General features: G+C 43.3%; 1 protein-coding gene across 1 annotated transcript in view; it reads left to right on the top strand.

Moving 5' to 3' along the window:
• Positions 1–20,213, top strand: part of LOC125886092 (dihydropyridine-sensitive L-type skeletal muscle calcium channel subunit alpha-1-like) — a 542,543-nt gene that overhangs the window by 15,916 nt on the left and 506,414 nt on the right. Inside the window, exon 3 of the mRNA XM_049572040.1 lies at positions 7,506–7,645. Within this exon, the coding sequence (XP_049427997.1) occupies positions 7,506–7,645 (140 nt within the window). The remainder of the gene's footprint in view (positions 1–7,505; positions 7,646–20,213) is intronic.

The raw sequence follows: 20,213 nt of genomic DNA, 5'->3' as shown, positions 1-20,213 counted from the left end.
GATTCATAGAGTAACTAATATAGAAATACTCCCAATCACACTTTCGGACCATGCTCCTTTGCTGATGATATAGGATCTTGGACATAGACCTTTGTCCAAACAATGGAGATTGAATACTTCTCTCCTGAGTGATGACAAATTAACTGCTTTTGTTAGGACTGAACTGAACTTTTTCCTGGACATAAATTCCACCCCAAAACGTCGCCACTCATTCTGTGGGACTGTGCCAAAGCCTACCTGAGAGAATGTATTATCGCATTCTCGAGTGCCAAAAAAAAAAGGACAAGGAAGCTAGACAAAAGGAACTGGAGGACACAATTAAACAACTGGAACAAAAACACAAAAAGACACCATCCAATGACCTATTTATCCCTCTTAAAAGGGCACGAAGGGAACTCAATGGTATGCTTTCCGATAAAGTAGAGGGTAACCTAAGATTCACAAGACAAAAATATTATGAACACGGTAACAGGGCTAGCAGATTATTGGCGTTTCATTTAAGGAAACAGCAATCGTCAAATAACGTTCAAAAATTAAAGGGCCAGTCTACATTTCTTACGAAGCCGGATGAAATCGGGGACTCATTCGCTGAAGTCCTCTACCAAAACACAGACACCTGCTCTGATGAACAGATAATAAACTACCTGGCAGACATTATATTAACTGAATTATCAGACTCAGTGATGGAAGAATTAGATGAACCCATAAAAGAAAGAGAGATAGGGTTGGGCGATAATACGGTAATAAGGTATCCCGTGGTATCTAAAAATAGCAACGGTATCAGTTTCATTTCCGTCATTAAAAAAATCTGCCGCTCATATAGGCCTATAGGAGCCTGATATAATATTAAATATAATTTATTTAATGCCTAAATATTGAGGGCTTGTTCAGCACCTATATATGTGTGGTTGAGTTTTCAATTTAATACTATTACACTTTAAAACTAATAGTAGGCTATAATGTTTCTCTTATAACTGCCCTTAACTGTTGTTGGGAGATGACATTTGATAAAGTTTTTGGATGTGACGTCGTCACGTGGCAGCTCGGACGTGAGAAAGAGAAGAAAACATGGCAAGCCACGCATCAAGTGAGTTGGTTGTAAAAAAATAAAAAACAACTTCACAACTTCTGCAAGCAACAGCAGCAGATCCAGTTACCATTGGAATGGAGGAGGGAGAAGCGTAACACGAACCACCGAAAAACATGTGACTCTGGGCAGTCTCCTTCAAAGAAGAGCCGATGTGGTGGCAGGTCCGGTCGGCACCATGCAGGAGCCAGCAGGAGCAGAGATAACGGCCTGTTGTCGCGAGCCTGTTATTCAGGGAGACGAAGACCCCTTCTCTGGTGGAAATGTGATGGAGCCAGGCGATTTCCTCTGATGTCGAGGGCTGCCTGAAATTACCTGTGCGTTTGTGCCACAAGCTCTTCATCAGAGCGGGTGTTCAGCACCGAGTCCAAAGTTGTCAATCCATTACGTGCCCTGCTCTAGCTGGAAAAAGTAAACACACTGGTTTTTCTGGCGAAAAACCTTGAATAGTTTTGAAGCATATGATGCTGCTATAGTTATCATTATAGTTTGTTTGTATGTCATTTTCAATGAGGAGTAGCCTGTTCTAATGGACAGAACAGTTGGGACTTGGAGAGGGTGAATTTTTCAAACTAAAGGTAGGCTCTAAAAATAAACCAGCGAACAGTATTTCTCGTTGCTGCTCAGGATAGGATTATACTGTATATGCCCATTTTTGGTTATGCCTTGTTAATTACTGTTCTGTTTTTCTTATTTGATAAGCCCTAGTACTGGATGCTGTAGAGCTGTGCTTTTATTTATGTTGATAGGTTCTAAAAATAAACCAGCGGACTTTACCCGTTACGGTCTGAGGATACGCTGTATAGCACACATTATCATTACTGCCGTTGTTATTTATTGTTACTTTTTTATTATTTGATAAGCCTATAAGTATTGGATGCTACAGGGCTGTGTATTAATTTAATTGATTTGTGTGTGGACTGTAGCCCACAGACAATTTGTTGTTATTTCATTCTGTTTGGCTGACTGATGCATTTGCACTTTTTTAAATATTTGTTAATAAAAGTTGTTAATGTTGTACATGTTTTGTTGTTATTTTTCAGTATTCTTAGGCCTATATAATGTTTGCTATTCTGTTTCTGAACGGTATAGGCACAAGCAAACATTTTGGCGACTCCCTCTGAGCCCTTCAAAGTGATTTTAATTAGTCATGGTAATACCGTATACCCTGGGAAAATGTGGGGAAGGTTTAACGGAAACAAAATTTGGATACCGCCCAACTCTAAAGAGAGATACAAGAAATAATTTTGAAATTGAAAAGCAATAAAAGCCCAGGCCCTGATGGCTTTGTTAATGAGTTTTATAAAGATATAATATCTCCCTTATTATTAAATGCCTACCATCATGCTTTAGAATGATGAATACTTTAGAATACTATGGCCCCCTCCTGGAATGACGCATCGATAGTGGTGATACATAAAGAGGGCAAAAATCCCACAGAATGCCAATCATACTGACCCATATCATTACTGAACAGAGACCTTCGCATTTTAACTACTATCGATGGATAATGAAGCATTTGACCGCGTGTCTGGGTCATTCTTACTTCAAACACTGAAAAAATTTTAATTTGGCCCCAATTTCTTAAAGTGGATACAAACACTATATTCAAGCCCACAGGCTTCAGTTAAAGTAAATGGATATAAATCGAAAGCTTTCACACTACAACACGGTTGCAGGTAGGGATGTGCATTATCTCCCGTGTCTCCCCTCTCTCATCATGGGCAATGTGAGGTCACTGGCAGATAAGATGGACAAGCTGACAGCGGTCGCCAAAAGTCAGAAGGAGTACCGGGAATGTAGTCTGATGTGCTTCACTGAGACATGGCTTCACCAGGACATTCCCGACAACAACGTCTCCATCAGCGGCTTTCATACTGTTCGGGCCGACCGGGACTGCACCGAGAGTGGTAAGCGCAAAGGAGGGGGGCTTGCTGTTCTCGTAAATAACCGCTGGTGCAGTCCTGACCATATTTCTATTAAAGAACGAATCTGTTGCCCGGACATTGAACTGTTTGCTGTTGGACTCAGGCCGTATTATTTGCCCAGGGAGTTTTCACATGCCATTATTGTGACTGTTTACATCCCCCCCTCTGCCAACCCGACATCGGCATGTGACGTCATTCACTCCGCCATAGCCCGCCTGCAGACTAAACACCCGAGTGCCTTCATAGCTATCTCGGGTGACTTCAACCATGTCACCATGGCAACAACATTGCCCGCATTCACACAGTATGTGAGCTGCCCTACCAGAGAGGAGAGGACACTGGACTTGCTGTATGCAAACGCCAAGGATGCATACAGCTGCTCTCCCCTCCCCCCTCTGGGTAGGTCAGACCACAACCTGGTGCACCTCAACCCCTGCTATGTACCACTAGTCAAGAGCCAGCCAGCGACCATGAGGACAGTGAGGAGATGGTCGGAGGAGGCTTATGAGACACTGCAGGGCTGTTTTGGTGTGACAGACTGGTAGGCACTCTGTGAGCCACATGGGGAGGACATCGACGGGCTCACAGAATGCATCACGGACTACATCAGCTTCTGTGTGGACTCCACTGTCCCAGCCAGGACTGTCCATTGTTATCCAAATAACAAACCGTGGGTAACAAAGGACATCAAAGCCATCCTAAATGCAAAGAAGAGGGCCTTCAGAGCTGGTAACAGGGAGGAGGTGAGAACAATACAGGGGGAGCTGAAGATGAAGATAAGGGAGGCTAAGGAGAGGTACAGGAGGAAGCTGGAGAGGAAACTCCAGCAGAACAACATGAGAGAGGTCTGGAGTGGAATGAGGACCATCACTGGCTTCAGGACCAACAACCACGGAGGAGTTGAAGGCAGCGTGGACAGGGCCAATGAACTGAATCTGTTTTTTAACAGATTTGACACTGCTATAGTTGGATGTATCACCAAGGGTGATGAGGATGAGTACAGGGCTGTTGTGGATAACTTTGTCACATGGTGTGAGCAGAACCATCTGCAGCTCAACGTGGCAAAGACAAAGGACCTGGCAGTGGATCTGAGGAGGACCAAGACACCGGTGACCCCTGTTTCCATCCAGGGGGTCAGTGTGGACATTGTGGAGAGCTATAAGTACCTGGGGGTACACACTCAGACACCACAGATAACTGCAAAGATGAGTCCAACACACAGTAACAAATGTTGGTGAAACTGTGGCAGATATACAGGTAACCATCTCCACATATTCTGGTCTTCTATTCCCTCAGGACCCACAAACCGCCCTACTCGGGCTGAAACCCAAAGGTGGACTCATAGAGGGAAGAGCAGCAGAATATTTATTACAGATTTTGTTAACTGCAGCATTAAAATGTATGACAATCAACTGGCTGAAGACTGAACCACCCACATATAACCAGTGGATTCAAAGGATTTGGGAAATTTATATGATGGAGCAGATAATTCTTTGAGGTTACAAAAAAATATTTTTGTCAAGAGATGGAGCCCTATGATGAAACTACCAATACAGTGACAACCCTCCACCCTACCCCCCTACCCCTCCACCCCTTTTAGTATTTATTTAATTTTATGTATTTTTTCTCTACATTAAAAATAAATTATTTTCTTTATGCCTTTCCCCCTTTTTTCCCTTTTCCTCTGTTTTCATATTTATTCATTTGTTTATTTGTCTGTTTGTTCTTTCATCACTAAGTCAAGTATGTAACATATATCTGATACAAATATGTTACTTCTGTTGTGTTAAATTCCTTACTATACTTCATTGCTGTATACACCTCATTGTGGTCAGATTTTGTGATGTGTTATGTAAAGGTGTAATGAACAAGATGTCTGAACTGAGAACAAAAATAAAAAGTTAAAAAAAATAATAAATAAATCTGCACTGCTGAATAACTCCCAAATAACCAGTCTTACCCTGCCAGGACTACTAATATGCTTCATGAATTCATTGACAAAATGCATGTGTTCACACAATAAATAAGATATATAGGAATTAAAATGAGCTCCTTGTGTTGTCAATTGGCAATCAACTTTCAAATTCAAGCTAGCTACTCAATCCTTCTATCCATGCACATATTTGGTAGGCTAATGCAAACAAACTGAACACAGAATTTGCACCAATTTATGAATTAAATAAAGTTGTTGCTCATCAAATAATTAGTAAGATGGAGATGGATGAAGAAAAGAAAACATGAACAAGAATATTGTTGTTCCAAGTAGCAGTATTAAGACTCTTTCCTTTGCAACCAAAGATGAGCTCTCTACAGCCATCGAGGATGGCTGTCGCCCTACAATGGCTAAACAACTAAAAGTGGACTCGCTGCTCCTTTTTCTTAGGCCTCTGCCTGAAAATATAGTCCCATGATTAAATAATTTTTATTCTGCAAGTACAAGGTCAATATGAATAACTTTGATTTCAAACAAAAGGTAGCACTTGGGAAATCATTCCACATTATTCCTAAGCCCATCCTGGACTCCCATCAGTATTTTGCCTGGTCTTGCTAGCCCCATTCTGCACTTCAAAGTTGTCATCATCGGGCGGCATGTCAGTATGTGTCTGTTGCTCTATAAATCTATGGTCACAAACTTTATTAGGCTGTGCTTCTGCGCTTTCCCACTGTGAGGATAGTAGTCCCTGTGAGCTGGGCTATTCTCCTGTAGCCAACAATGATTCCCTTCTCACACCTTGAGTCCTGTTTTCTTGTCTTGTTTATAGGCATAACAGGTTCTTCCAAACTTCAGACAACCAAGACTGTATGCGTGCTAGGAGCAGAAACTGTACATTTTCTGTGAAAATGGAAATATAGACCCAATAGACCCAATACATGTAATAGTCACTTAAACTGTTATGAATCCTGTATAATTCACCAAAACGTGGAGAAGAACTGGTAAAGGTGTTGGGGGCAGGGAAGGGCAAAAGAGGAAAGGAGAGGAAAAGATATCTGCCAGCTCAAAGCAAGAAAGGCTTCCAAAGTGTCTCATCACAGCCTCTTTCAGGAGCCTACAATGGAAGAGGACGTCATTAGATGAGATAAGGGCTGTTGATTTGGCTTCACAGTGGACTGGGAAACCATTTGAACACTGATAGCCACCAATGGTGGGAAAGCCACAATGTTTGTAGGTGCCATTTTTGGGGGATCCAGGTCAGGATGAGCCAGAGCTGCATCAGCCTGGTGAAATAAGGTACATACAGATAGGGATGTGTTGGCAAGCCTTAGGCAAGGTGGAAAGTCAGCCATGTCTGACAGCTTGTTTCTTTGATATTTTAAAATCAAGTTGTTCAGTGACTGAAATCTGTATCCATTTAACAGGTATTGTTAAAATTCCCAAGCCCAAAAAGTACATCATACAATGTAATAAAACTGGATGAAAGTCAGTTTATGACAAGGCTCTATGGTCACTGCGATCAGCTGACGGACACACTGGAGAAGGAGATCACAGAGGCCTAAAAGAGAAGGGAGAACAACTCTAAAGTGATAATGTTGTAGATGCTTTGATGACAGGGTAAGCTGGTCTAAGTACAGCTCACATATTTACAGGATCAGAACCTACCAAAATGGTCCCAAAACTGGGCCCACTATGAAGATCAGACTCAGGTAGGAATACTGCTAGTAAGAAGTAAACAAATCACAAATGATCAGCTTTGCAATTGTTTGATGAGGAGGAAATGCACTCAACGTGTTTGTAAGACATAAGGATGTAAACGCTGAATTAAAAGATAGATCTAATTTCTTTACAAGAAAGATCCAGCATAAATCATGTTGTCATACTAATTTGTGGTTTTTGCCTCATAAATCCTGCATGTATCTTTTTGTTTATCTATGGCTTGTGGTGATTTATCAGTTTATTTAAATAAATGTACTAATTTTAATTGGATTATATTCAAGGACAAGGACTCGAGGACAATCTTAGGCTTATATATCAGTTTAACACTCCTGGGAGGCGCAGTCTGTGCTGTATGCATTTAAAACAGACATTCGCTGCATGCCTCCACTGAAATGGGAGAGGGCATAAAACATTCCAATGGTGTGTGAGTTTGTAAGTGACATGAATAGACTAGTGTATAGATTAGTGTGATGTGTAGCATTAAACTCTCATAAGAAACATGAGCAGAGGAGGTCATTTCACTCCTCAACCAACAGTGTAAGCCCCAAGTGAAACAAGAAAAAGTCACAAAGCCTGTTGAATAAAACACACACACACACACACACACACACACAAACAAAACAAACACAAAAAAGCAGTAAAACCTGTAAGGCACAGGTACAACAATATGCTTAACTGAATAACTTGAGCTCTATCCCTGACAAAGTCTGATATGTTTTATATATACATATTACATTGTTTTTAATATATTAAAACCAAAACCTTGCATAAAACAATACTAATAAAAACATTTGAGACTAACTTGTATATGTGAGTAACAACTGCTGTTGTTTTACAGGAAAGCCTGGAGTACATCTTCCTCATCATCTTCTCTGTAGAGTGTTTCCTGAAGATTGTTGCCTATGGATTTCTTTTTCATGCAGACGCATACTTAAGAAACTGCTGGAACATTCTGGACTTTGTTTGTGTATCTGTTGGGTAAGTTGATAAGATTGTGTTGAGTCTACTTAGTAATTTAATGTTCTGGCCATATAACTATATGCAGTGTTTTGTAGTGTCATTGCTTTGTAAAATAGTGATCAAGATAGTGGTCAAGAGGCATAACCTCTTGGCATGAGTTGACATGCCAAGAGGGTTCAGAGTTAGATGTTTGGCCCTGGTCCATTCTCTTGTGGAAGTTGTCCCCTCATCCCTATGGTTTCCCAGCAAGTGCTCAGGTTTTGCCTGTCCTCTGATGAAGCCCAGTCCCCAAAATATAGGCTATTTGATTTAAAGTAACAAGGTTATGAGGCAGTTACAAGACAAGATCTCCCCAGGGTGTTCTCAGTCATATAAGTAGCAGTCTAACAGATATGGCATGCTGACAGAAATGTTTTCATTCAACCATAAATATAGGAAGTCACTATTTACTGTGTTGAACCCATCAAATACATTTTAAAGCCCTCTTCCAGTGTATTTGTTTATATATATATATATATACATATACATACATACATCTATATATATATATATATATATGTGTGTGTGTGTGTGTGTGTGTGTATTTATATGCCAAGATTATGCAGGTACACTGTCTTAAATATCATCAACATTGTCATGAGCTAGTTAGTCAACTTATCTTGTATTCTTCTGTGGATTTCTATGTACTTTGTGTATCTGTTTATCTGTCAGTAGGTCTGTCCATCTGTCAGCTTGTCTTTCTAGTTATTTAGCTGACTTAGTTGAATGTAACATTAGCTAGCTTATTGCATATATTCTGTCAAGTTTATGCTTTGTGTTCAGCTCCTGTTTTATTTTGAAATGTGCTCTCATTGTGTTTAGTGTTTCTTGTACTTCCTGAGTTTTCCTGCCTTGGTTGCAGGGCCGCCCCTCCCTAAACGCAGAACACGCGCTGTGCGTAGGGCCTCATCTTCCATGGGGGGCCACATTTTGTGCGAGGGGACACATTTGCGCAATGGATGCGCATATGCGCAATGGATGGGCATATGCGCAATGGATGCACATATGCACTACCGTAAGGCGCGCGTAGAATCAGCTCGAGGAAGGAGAGAAGAGACCTGTAATCTGATCACACATGCATGCGTTGCTGCAATGATTGACAGCACTCAACATCTGACCAGTCAGAGGGGTGAGCTGGCAGGAGCTTGCAGAGCTGCAGCAGGTGAAGAGTTGTCGACATGTCGTCCAAAAGACATCACGAGTCAGGAGCGAGCAAGGGGTAAAAAAAAAAGGCAAAACGGAAGCTTGTGCTTCACTTGAAGGTGGGTATGTTGTTGAAATTAAACTTTGTGGCACAAACACCTAAGCTGCTACTCATTAGATAGGAATCTCTGTCTCCAGTCTCTGTCTAGACTGGAGAATTTTTTTTTTCCAGTGGCCCTGATTAACATTTATTGAATGTCTTGTTAATGCCCTATGCATTCACCTCTGATGAAAAGGAGTGGTAAAATGACCAGTTGGTGGTCGTATATATTGATAGGCTATAAAGTTTAGCCAATATATATTGGCTAAAGTTTATAGCCTATCAATTTATGTTGTTAATATAAGTTTTCGACTATTTTATGGTGGTAAATGTCACCATCTGTTGGTGAATTTAATTCATAACAGTCAGCTTTTGAGGAGACAGAGAAATACTGATTGAAATGAGTGTGTAACTGATGCATTTGTTGACAGCGGGAACTAAACTTGAATGGAAAGTTTGAAATATCAGTCTGTTTGATCCTGAATTAGTATGTTTTCTTAGGACTGTAGTCTGTACGTAATAATAATAATAATAATAATAATAATAATAATACAACAATAATGATAATAATAATAATAATAAGAAGAAGAATAAGAATAATAAGAATAAGAATAATAGTGCAATAAAATTTTGCTTAGGGCCCCAATTTGGTCAGGGGCAGCCCTGCTTGGTTGATAACCTCATGTGTTTCACCTGTGTCTCGTTCCACTCACCTGTGTGTAGTCAGTAAACAGCCCATGTGTGTTTAATGCCCAGTGTTTTGTCATTGTTATGAAAACACACTCACATCCACAAACAAAATCGTGCAGGTGCTGAGCCAAACATGTCTGAAATTAAAAAAAATGAAAAGAACTCACACACTGCAGGGCTCCTATTCAGTGAGATTTATTTCACCTAATAGTGACGACGTTTCGAGCCACTTTCATTTTTTCATATTGTCATTGTTGCCTTAGTGCGTTCATGCTCTCAGGTTTGACATCCTGGTTTTTGACTGTGTTTGGATTTATGGACTTTGCTTCTTGTTAGAGATGTACCAATACCACTTTTTCCTTCCCGATACCGAGTCCGATCCCTGAACCTTAGGTATCTGCCGATACTGAGTACCGATCCGATACCAACACGTAAAATAAAAATGGATGGGATATGAATTGTTTTATGTCTTATCTCCTAAAACTCTATGTAAAATATTAAGAAATAAATACATAACAGTAGAATTAATGCCATAAAGCTTCTTCTTATTATTATTATTATTATTATTCAGTCTTGACACAGATCAAGACACAGGTTAAAGTGCAGCCACACAATTTGGTAAAAAAGACATTTTAAAGGCTACAGTAGAATAGGGCTTGTATTAACAAGTACAAAAAATTCCACCAGATGACTATAGTGGCGGGGCTTTTACTCACCACAACTGCAGAGGCTACGAGCTTCATTTGAAACAGACTACATTATAAACGGGCTGTTATTAATTAATCCCTCTGTATTTTTATATTTTTACTTTATATCCACTCCCGTTGGCTTGATAAAGTTAATGCATGTTGTTCAAACTCAACAGTTCCTGAACTTGTTTCAAATTAAAAGTCCCTTATAACGTTGGCTGAGAGAATCCCTCCATTATCTAAATAAGCTTTTATTGTGAAACATTTCTAGGAACTTGTTGTGAAGGATACAGTAGCTTGTATGTTTACATACGGCACTTCAAATAGAGCTCCTGCCATCTGCTGATGCATTTTAGGTGACTACAACAACATTCTGGCACATGAACAGACACAGTGACTGAAATAATAGTAAAAGTAATAAAAATAGGACAAGAATAAACCGATGACATCACACACGTCGCGAAAGATGACCTGGGATAATTAGTGTGTGCCATCGTCTAGTGTGTCATGTCTGTCGGCCAAGTCATGTAGTGAACCAGGCATAAATCCTCTACCGTTTCTCCCTCTTGTATGTCGCTCATTTTCAGTGTGTGACTGCAGCGTATGCGTGAGAGGGGGAGGGGCTGCTGCGTGCTCAGACATCATGAGCAGCAGCTGACCTCTCTAGAGGGTGTGCAGTAGCTGCATGTCAGACAGGACAATTTCAAAATCGGTATGATGGACCAGTTACAAGAACTATCCGCCCAGATGTAGCAAAGTCTTGCTCTCTTGAATGCCTCAGCAACTGCTCAGCCTTCTCCTCAACCAAGGGAGGCTCAACCCTCTCTTCACCCTGAGCCCCATCTTCCAAGTATTAAGGGGTCCGACGGGGATCCTTCTACTTGCTGCTCCTTCTTGTCACTGTGTTCTATGACTTTTGAACTGCAACATCACTCTTACCATCCAAGAGCTCCTGTGTGACATTTATGATAACCCACGTAACAGGAAGAGCTTGAGAGTAGGCAGCAGAGTGGGACAGGCAATCTGTCACATGTGACTTGGCAAAAAGTTTTGCAAGGTCTTCAACCGCTGGACCTCAGGCAGAGAGGCAGCTAGGGGCTGTTGGTCTTGAGGCAGGGCAAGGAAGCTGTTGAGTGGCAGATCATGCTATCAGCTTCCGCACCCTGGCAGCAGAGAGCGAGCAGGATAAAAATTTAATTCAATTCAATGTAATTTAATTTAATTTTATATACTTTATTAATCCCTAAGGGAAAATTAAATTTTTTCACTCCGTTGTCAATTACACACTGGTCCGAACACACACATGCACAAACAGGACCTATACATGCACTAAGTGGAGAGATGTCAGAGTGGGGCTGCCCATGACAGGTGCTCCGAGCAGTTGGGGGGTTTGGTGCCTTGCTCAAGGGCACCTCGGCAGTGCCCAGGAGGTGAACTGGCACCTCTCCAGCTACCAGTCCACACTCCATATTTTGGTCCGGACAGGGATTTGAGCAGGCAACCCTCCGGTTCCCAACCCAAGTCCCTGTGGACTGAGTTAGTGCTGCCCCAATTCTGTGGTGGCTGTAGCTATAAAGACTGACAATCAACTCCATGAGAAGAAGATGGAGAGAGCTTGAGTCATCAGAAGACCAATAAGCCGCTGGGAGCAGTCACTATTGTCGTTTTCAGTTCTTCCCTCTGGTCCAGCAACACCGGCGAACAGCACCACAGTGCCTCCCAGTAAATGGGAGGAACCCATGCAGCTGGGGTGCACCCACCTCTCTCAAGTGGAATGACAGTGAGCCTGAAGGATTTCACGTTCAGTAAAAGACTGAGCTCATCAATAAGGAGAGGGTTATTGGTGAGCCGAACCTCTATTTCTCTAAATCTCTCCAGACCTCTAACTTGTGCTTGTCTGACCTCTCCAGTGTCCCCCTGGGACTGGCTGTATTGTGGATTTGGAAGCTGTTAAGCGCTTCATGGACCGTGGGTGAGCTAAACAGCTCCAGCTGATCCTGGAACCTCTCTCATATCTTTGGGAGGCCAATAGTCTGGATGGCAGGTAACCACTCTGAGTTGCACTCATTCTTTGTCATTGATTCACCAGATGGGGGTTCCCTCCATGTGGCATGTGCAGCATGTTTTTCAGTGCCTGCTGGAGAATCAGCTGTTTGTAAAAGCTGAAAAGTGCAAATTACACCAGCAGTCCTCAAGCTGAGGAGGCTTCCAGTCACTTAGGCAGTGGTTCTTCGACGTCTCTGAAATGGGTGTGAGGGTAGACCTCTCCTAACGCTCTCCCAATGATAACAAGGTTCACTCCTGTGCTTTCTTTTCCAGGAAAGTTTGCCCTGCTGAGAGAAACTATGATGTGGGCAACTGAAAACCACTGGCCGTCAAGCTGGCTCCTGAGGAATGGAGACATTGTCTGGACAAGGCTGAGCTGAGATTTGATTTCAGTTTGTCATATCATGCCCTTTCCTGTCAGTTCGAGCCTGAGGTCACCCCCTGCTCACCTGCCATCCTTTTGTGTCATTGGAACTGTGACATTGGGCATTGCTGATGAGGTTGGATGAGCATTTGAGGGAGTGGAGATTCCTGAAGGCTGCCCCTGTTAATCAGCTATATGTTGTGTCTACACTACATTCCTGAGTCCTACAGTGGGGGCATTCCTCCAACCTCAGCTGTCATTACACATTTGGCACACTGTCAGCCTCCTACTGCAGTGTTTCTAGTGGCCTGCATTAATGGAGGATGTCCGGGAGTTCAGTGTTGCCTGCTCCACCTGTGCCTAAAATAAAAAAGTCCCACCAGTGGCCTCCCAGTTTGTTACACCCTGGTCACACGTCCTTAGATTTTGTCGCTGGACTGCCTCTGTCTGAAGGTAACGTAGTTGTACTCACCGTTGTGGATCCATTTTCTTAAATTGTTAATTTTGTCCCTCTGTCTAAACTCCCCTTTTCCAAAGAGACACCAGAGGTTATGTTATCTCATGTATTTCATCTGGACTCCCTCAGGATGATGTGTCAGACCAGGGTTCCCACATTGCCTCTTGGTTTTGGGATGAGATCTGTAGGCTTATCAGGGCCACAGTCAGCCTATCTTCTGGATTCCAACCCCAGTGTAACAGCCAGACAGAATGTTACAACCAAGAGCTGGAGACAGGACTCTGCTGTGCAGTGTCTCAAAATCCCTCCTTTTTGGAGCAAGCATTTTATTTGAATTGAGTATGTTCATAACTCTCCCTGTCTCAGCTGCAGGCCTCTCCCCCTTCCAGTGTGTGCATGGGTATCAGCCGCCCCTGTTCTCAGAGCTTGAGGAGGAGGTTGTGGTACCATCTGCTTGGTGTACTGCAGTCACCTCACCAGTAGAAGAGCCTGAACAGTGCTCCTATGCACCTCCTGTCACTAAAACTCCTCACTACAGGATTGGCCAGAGAGTCTGACTTTCCACTTAAGACCTTCCCCTACTGTATGCCTGGAGTCACGTAAGTTGGCATCAAGATTTGTAGGCCCCACCTCTAAGATGTCACTGGCAGTCCAGCTCAAGCTCCTAAAGACTATGAGGGTCCATCTAACCTTCTGTGTTTCTAAGATCAAGTCATTCAAAACCAGTTCAGAACCAGTTTGCATCTATTTTGTCTTACCACTGCCCCCTGGAGGCTACAAGTGGAACTATGAAACGCCCAAATGCTCCAGGGTTCCCTCAGCTGCCTGTTGAAGACTACAGGTTTCTAGCTGAGTTGAGTTTACACTGGACTAAAAGCAGCATTACCACCTTGAGAGCCTAAAGGTGTCTCAGGAACTCTCTGCTAAGACCAGGCAACAGTCTGACAGCCCCCTGTGGGTCCAGGTATGACAGTCAAAGGTATTTAGGGAGGCATGTGATGTATTTGGACTAGCGGAAGTGAAATGCTGTGATATTGACTCTGTTGCTGAGGTTCAGCACCAGTCAGAGGTCAGGTCACACTTAGGAAGAGTTATAAATATTACACAGGCAGATTCAGGGCCAGTTTGCCATTAGCAGGCTGGAGTGATGTGACTGTAACTCACACATACATATGGCTGCATTGTTTGCTCCAGAGACCAGCTGATTGCGCTGAGTCCGGCTGGCTTGGAGGCCAGAATATCAGGGATCCCCCCTGAAAAAACACATAGAGGATGCAGGGGCGGATTTAAAAAGTGGAGAAAGACAGCAGCGTTGAGACAACGGAAGCTTAAGGAGAAGAGGTGATATAAGCTGTGTCTCATCTCTCTCATCATGGGCACCGTGAGGTCGCTGGCAAATAAGATGGATGAGCTAACAGCAGTCGCCACCAGTCAGAGGGATGTGCTTTACTGAAACATGGCTGCACCAGGATGTACCCGATGACAACGTCTCCATCAGCGGCTTTCAGACTGTTCAGGCCGACTGGAATTGCACCGGGAGCAGTAAGCGCAAAGGAGGGGGGCTTGCTGTTCTAGTCAACAACCGATGGTGCAGGCCTGCCCACATTACTATCAAGGAAGGAATCTGTTGCCCAGACATTGAACTGTCTGCTGTTGGACTCAGGCCGTATTATTTGCCCAGGGAGTTTTCACATGCCATTTTGGTAACTGTTTACACCCCCCCCCTTCGTCAGCATGTGACATCATTCACTCCGCCATAGCCTATCTGCAGACACCCGAGTGTTTTCATAGCTATCTGGGTGACGTCAAACATGTCACCATTGCAACAACATTGCCAAACTTTACTCAGTATGTGAGCTGTCCTACAAGATAAGGGAGAACCCTGGACTTGCTGTATGCAAATGCCAAGGATGCATACAGCTGCTCCCCCCCGCCCCTCTGGGTAGGTCAGACCACAACCTCGTGCACCTCTACCCCTGCTATGTACCTCTAGTTAGGAGCCAGCCTGCGACCATGAGGACAGTGAGGAGACGGTCGGAGGAGGCTTATGAGACACTACAAGGCTGTTTAGAGGTGACAGACTGGTAGGCACTCTGTGAGGAAGGACAATGATGGGCTCACAGGGTGCATCACGGAGTATATCAGTTTCTGTGTGGACTCTACTGTCCCAGCCAGGACTGTCCATTGTTATCCAAATAACAAAACGTGGGTAACAAAGGACATCAAAGCTATCCTCAACGCAAAGAAGAGGGCCTTCAGAGCTGGTAACAGGGAGGAGATGAGAACAATACAGGGGGAACTGAAGATCAAGAAGGCAAAGGAGAGGTACAGGAAGAAGCTGGAGTGGAAACTCCAGCAGAACAACATGAGAGAGGTCTGGAGTGGAATGAGGACCATCACTGGCTTCAGGACCAACAACAAGAGAGTCGAACTCAGTGTGAACTGAATCTGTTTTTTAACAGATTGTAGACTCCCTGACAGGCAGACCACAGTATGTGCACTTGCAACACTGTGTGTCAGACAGAGTGGTCAGCAATACCAGGGCCACGCAAGGGACTGTCCTCTCTCCCTTCCTCTTCACTCTCTACACCACGGACTTCAGCTCTTGCACTGAGACCTGCCATCTTCAGAATTTTAACTGCTATAGTTGGATGTATCAGCAAGGGCGATGCGGATGAGTACAGGGCTGCTGTGGATAACTTTGTGGCATGGTGTAAGCAGATCCATCTTCAGCTCAGCATGGCAAAGACAAAGGAACTGGTTGTGGATCTGAGGAGGACCAAGACACCAGTGACCCCTGTTTCCATCCAGGAGGTCAGTGTGGATATTGTAGAGGACTATAAGTACCTGGGGGTACACACTGACAACAAACTGGACTGTGCTAAGAACACTGACGCTCTCTACAGGAAGGGCAAGAACCGTCTCTATTTTCTGAGGCAACTGAGGTCCTTCACCATCGGCCGGACTATACTCAGGATTTTCTGTCTGTCTGTGGTTGCCAGTGCTATCCTCTATGCTGTTGTGTGCTGGGGCAGCAGGCTGAGGGTGGCGGATGCCAACAGACTCAACAAGTGACATTGTGGGAATGGAGTGTGACTCTCTGATGGTGGTGTCAGAGAGGAGGATGCTGTCTAAGCTACGAACTATCTTGGACAATGTCTCACACCCGCTCCACCATGTGCTGGTCAGGCACAAGAGTATTTTCAGTGGGAGACTCATACCACCAAAAAGTACCACTGAATGCCACCGTAAATCATTCCTGCCTGTGGCCATCAAACTGTACAACTCCTCTCTCTGAGTGGCTCTGAGACTATTTCACCCACTGTCAACAATCAATCAATAAATCAATCAATCAATTTTATTTATAAAGCCCAATATCACAAATCACAATTAGCCTCACAGGGCTTTATAGCATACAACATCCCTCTGTCCTTTGGACCCTCACAGCAGAGATCAGGAAAAACTCCCCCCCCAAAAAACCCTTTAACGGGGGGAAAAAACGGTAGAAACCTCAGGAAGAGCAACTGAGGAGGGATCCCTCTTCCAGGACGGACAGACGTGCAATAGATGTCGTACAGAACAGATCATCATAATAAATTAACAGTAATCCGTATGACACAATGAGACGGAAAGAGAGAGAGAGAGAGAGAGAGAGAGAGATGCAGGACAGACGGTAATGACAGTAGCTTACAACAACATTAATGAAAGTAATAATATTATAGTTATAGTTCTGGCTACTGTGGTACAATATGTTGAAAGTATATATTAATATCTGGCAGTATACATGTGTGACAATAATCATATGTGTATAATAACAGTAGAAGTATGACTAATGACTAATGATGGCAGCAGCAGCAGGAGCCATCTGGCAGGACCACAGCAGCAGCACAACCACACACGTCACGCTATCCAGGCACCGCTGCCATATGAGTTAATCTGAGAGACAGTGGAGCACAAAGGCTCTAGAGAAGAAGCCGAGTTAGTGACATCCAGAATGGCTGAGTTAGCAAGATGCAGTAATAGGATACGAGAGAGAGAGAGGGAGAGAGAGAGAGAGAGAAAGAGTAGAGAAGGAGAGAAGGTGCCCGGTGTATTATAGGGGGGTCCTCCAGCAGACTAGGCCTATGTTAGCCTAACTAGGGGCTGGTACAGGGCAAGCCTGAGCCAGCCCTAACTATAAGCTTTATCAAAGAGGAAAGTCTTAAGTCTAGTCTTAAATGTGGAGATGGTGTCTGCCTCCCGGACCGTAACAGGAAGATGATTCCACAGGAGAGGAGCCTGATAGCTGAAGGCTCTGGTTCCTGATCTACTTTTGGAGACTTTAGGGACCACGAGAAACCCTGCATTTTCAGAGCACAGTGTTCTAGTGGGATAATAAGGCACTATGAGCTCTCTAAGATATGACGGAATAGGAGATACCATTTAACAGAGGTGGAGGGGAGCGTCAACATCGGCATCCTCGCGGAGTTAGTCAATAAAATTGATTGATTGAAAGTGTAAAAAGAAATGTATGTATGTATGACAGCAGGGTTATTGCACAAGTTAAATTATTGCACCAAGTAATAAAACTGTTAGTTATTGCATGGAATATTGTATTAAGTCAGCAGTGAACTGCGGAATAAATATGTAATAATTTACTAGTTAAGTACTAAACTAAACTTCATAACTGCCTTAAAGACATAAAAACCTGGATGAGCACCAATTTCCTTATGTTAAATTCAGACAAAACTGAAGTCATTGTTCTTGGCCCCAAACAACTCAGAGACTCTTTATCTGATGACATAGTTTCTCTAGATGGCATTGCTCTGGCCTCTAGCACTACCGTAAGAAACCTCGGAGTGATATTTGACCAAGATTTGTCTTTTAATTCTCATTTAAAACAAACCTCACGGACTGCATTTTTTCATCTGCGTAATATTGTGAAAATTAGGCCTATCCTGACCCGAAAAGATGCAGAAAAATTGGTCCACGCTTTTGTTACCTCTAGGCTGGATTACTGTAACTCTCTATTATCAGGTAGCTCTAGTAAGTCTCCAGCTAATTCAGAATGCAGCGGCATGTGTACTAACAGGAACTAAGAAACAAGATCATATTTCTCCTGTTGAAGCTTCTCTGCACTGGCTCCCTGTAAAATCCAGAATTGAATTTAAAATCCTACTGTTCACTTATAAAGCTCTAAATGGTCAGGCTCCATCATATCTTAGAGAGCTCATAGTGCCATATTATCCCACCAGAACACTGCGCTCCGAGAATGCAGGGTTACTCGTGGTCCCTAAAGTCTCCAAAAGTAGATCAGGAGCCAGAGCCTTCAGCTATCAGGCTCCTCTCCTGTGGAATCATCTTCCTGTTGCGGTCCGGGAGGCAGACACCGTCTCCACATTTAAGACTAGACTTAAGACTTTTCTCTTTGATAAAGCTTATAGTTAAGGCTGGCTCAGGCTTGCCCTGTACCAGCCCCGAGTTAGGCTGACTTAGGCCTAGTCTGCCGGGGGACCCCCTATAATACACCGGGCACCTTCCCACTTAATTTTTTGTGCATTGAATTTATAACACTGAATTTCTTGTTGCACTGAATTAATGTATCAGATTTATTTTGCATTGAATTTGTGTATCTAATTATCTGTAATTTTTTTTGCACTGAAAGTTTGTACCTGATTTTTTTTACCTTTGTTTTTCAATGTTCATAAATTCAGAAGAAAAAAAAATTCAAGTCTGACAAAATTCAAAAAATATATTTTAAAAATGCTCAAATTCGTTGTGCTCAAATTCAGATGCAAAATTTGGTGTCAATAATTTTACTTCAAATCTGCTATCCAAGGAAGAGCAATCGATTGTAGATCGAGTCCAACCTACATCCAGCCAATCATGTTACGCTCCATTTGTCATGTGACACCAACAAAGAAAAGGTTGAAGTTCTAACGCAAACCAGAAGGCTTCGGTGAGTGTATTAACTCTTATTTGTCATTTGTGTAGGTGGGCAAGATTCAGTATTAGACAATAACAATTATAATTAAAGCTACAAGCAGCTGTGATCGGGCCCTCGCTCTCCCGCGCCACCGTGGGGGGCCAGCAGCCCGCATAACTGAAGCGGTTATGTGAAAACTCAGAGTAAGTTAATCCTGACGTGGTGTGACGTTTCATCTTCCTACTCCAAAAAAAAATCCTATGGGGAGGGGTTTTTGAAAAGTTCAAGGGGGCATTATAGAGGCATTTTGTCCCCTCCATGTGCGACGCCCCTATCAGATGCAAGAGCTCGCCATTCTTGACCTGTGTATCAATTTTCATGAGGATGTGAGGTCACTGAAGCCATCAAAAAGCCACATGTATCAGGTGGCGAGGGAGGTGCCATATTGGCCACGCCCCTTGACATAAACAGAAGCTTTTAATAACTTTTGATCAGCATGGTCTCAGGATGATCTGTGCCAAATCGAGTAAAGCCATCAAAAAGCCAGACGTATTTAGTGGCGAGGGATCGATAGTCACCACGCCACCACACGGACACCATTAGACGTAGCTTCACAGCGTTCATAAGGTAGCTTCACCAACTTGTTCTGCATGCATTAGAAGTCGAATGAAGTTGATGCTGTCAGGTTTGTGTCATCAATACATGTCAAAGTAAAAACTGGTCACTTTCTCTTACCACCGGGTGGCGCTATGAGTAACGTGGGATATTAACATATCTGGCCATTGGGGGCAGAGCCATCATCATGTCTAGCAAGTTTGCAGCAGCTGAAATCAAGTATGTGGGCGTGAGGTCCGTTCAAAATTGGATGGCGAGAAAACGAAAAGTCGCCAAAGTTTGTCACGGCCTAGCGGCCACGCCCCTTGACATGGAGAAAAGCTTTTAATGACTTTTGATCGGCATGCTCTCAGGATGATCTGTACCAAATTTGAAGTCGATCGGACGAAATCCCTAGGAGGAGTTCGTTCAAACATGTCAAAAATTCAAATCAAAATGGCCGACTTCCTGTTGGGTTTACGGCATCAGTCCAAGAGGATTTTTTGTGTGTCCTGGCATGTTCTATGAGCCCACCAATTTCAAGGCCTGTAGCTGAAAC

This window comes from Epinephelus fuscoguttatus, linkage group LG1, assembly GCF_011397635.1.
Source record: "Epinephelus fuscoguttatus linkage group LG1, E.fuscoguttatus.final_Chr_v1".
NCBI classification, from domain to species: Eukaryota; Metazoa; Chordata; class Actinopteri; order Perciformes; family Serranidae; genus Epinephelus; species Epinephelus fuscoguttatus.
Note: the sequence above shows the minus strand (reverse complement) of the source record. Positions and strands in the feature narration are given on the sequence as shown.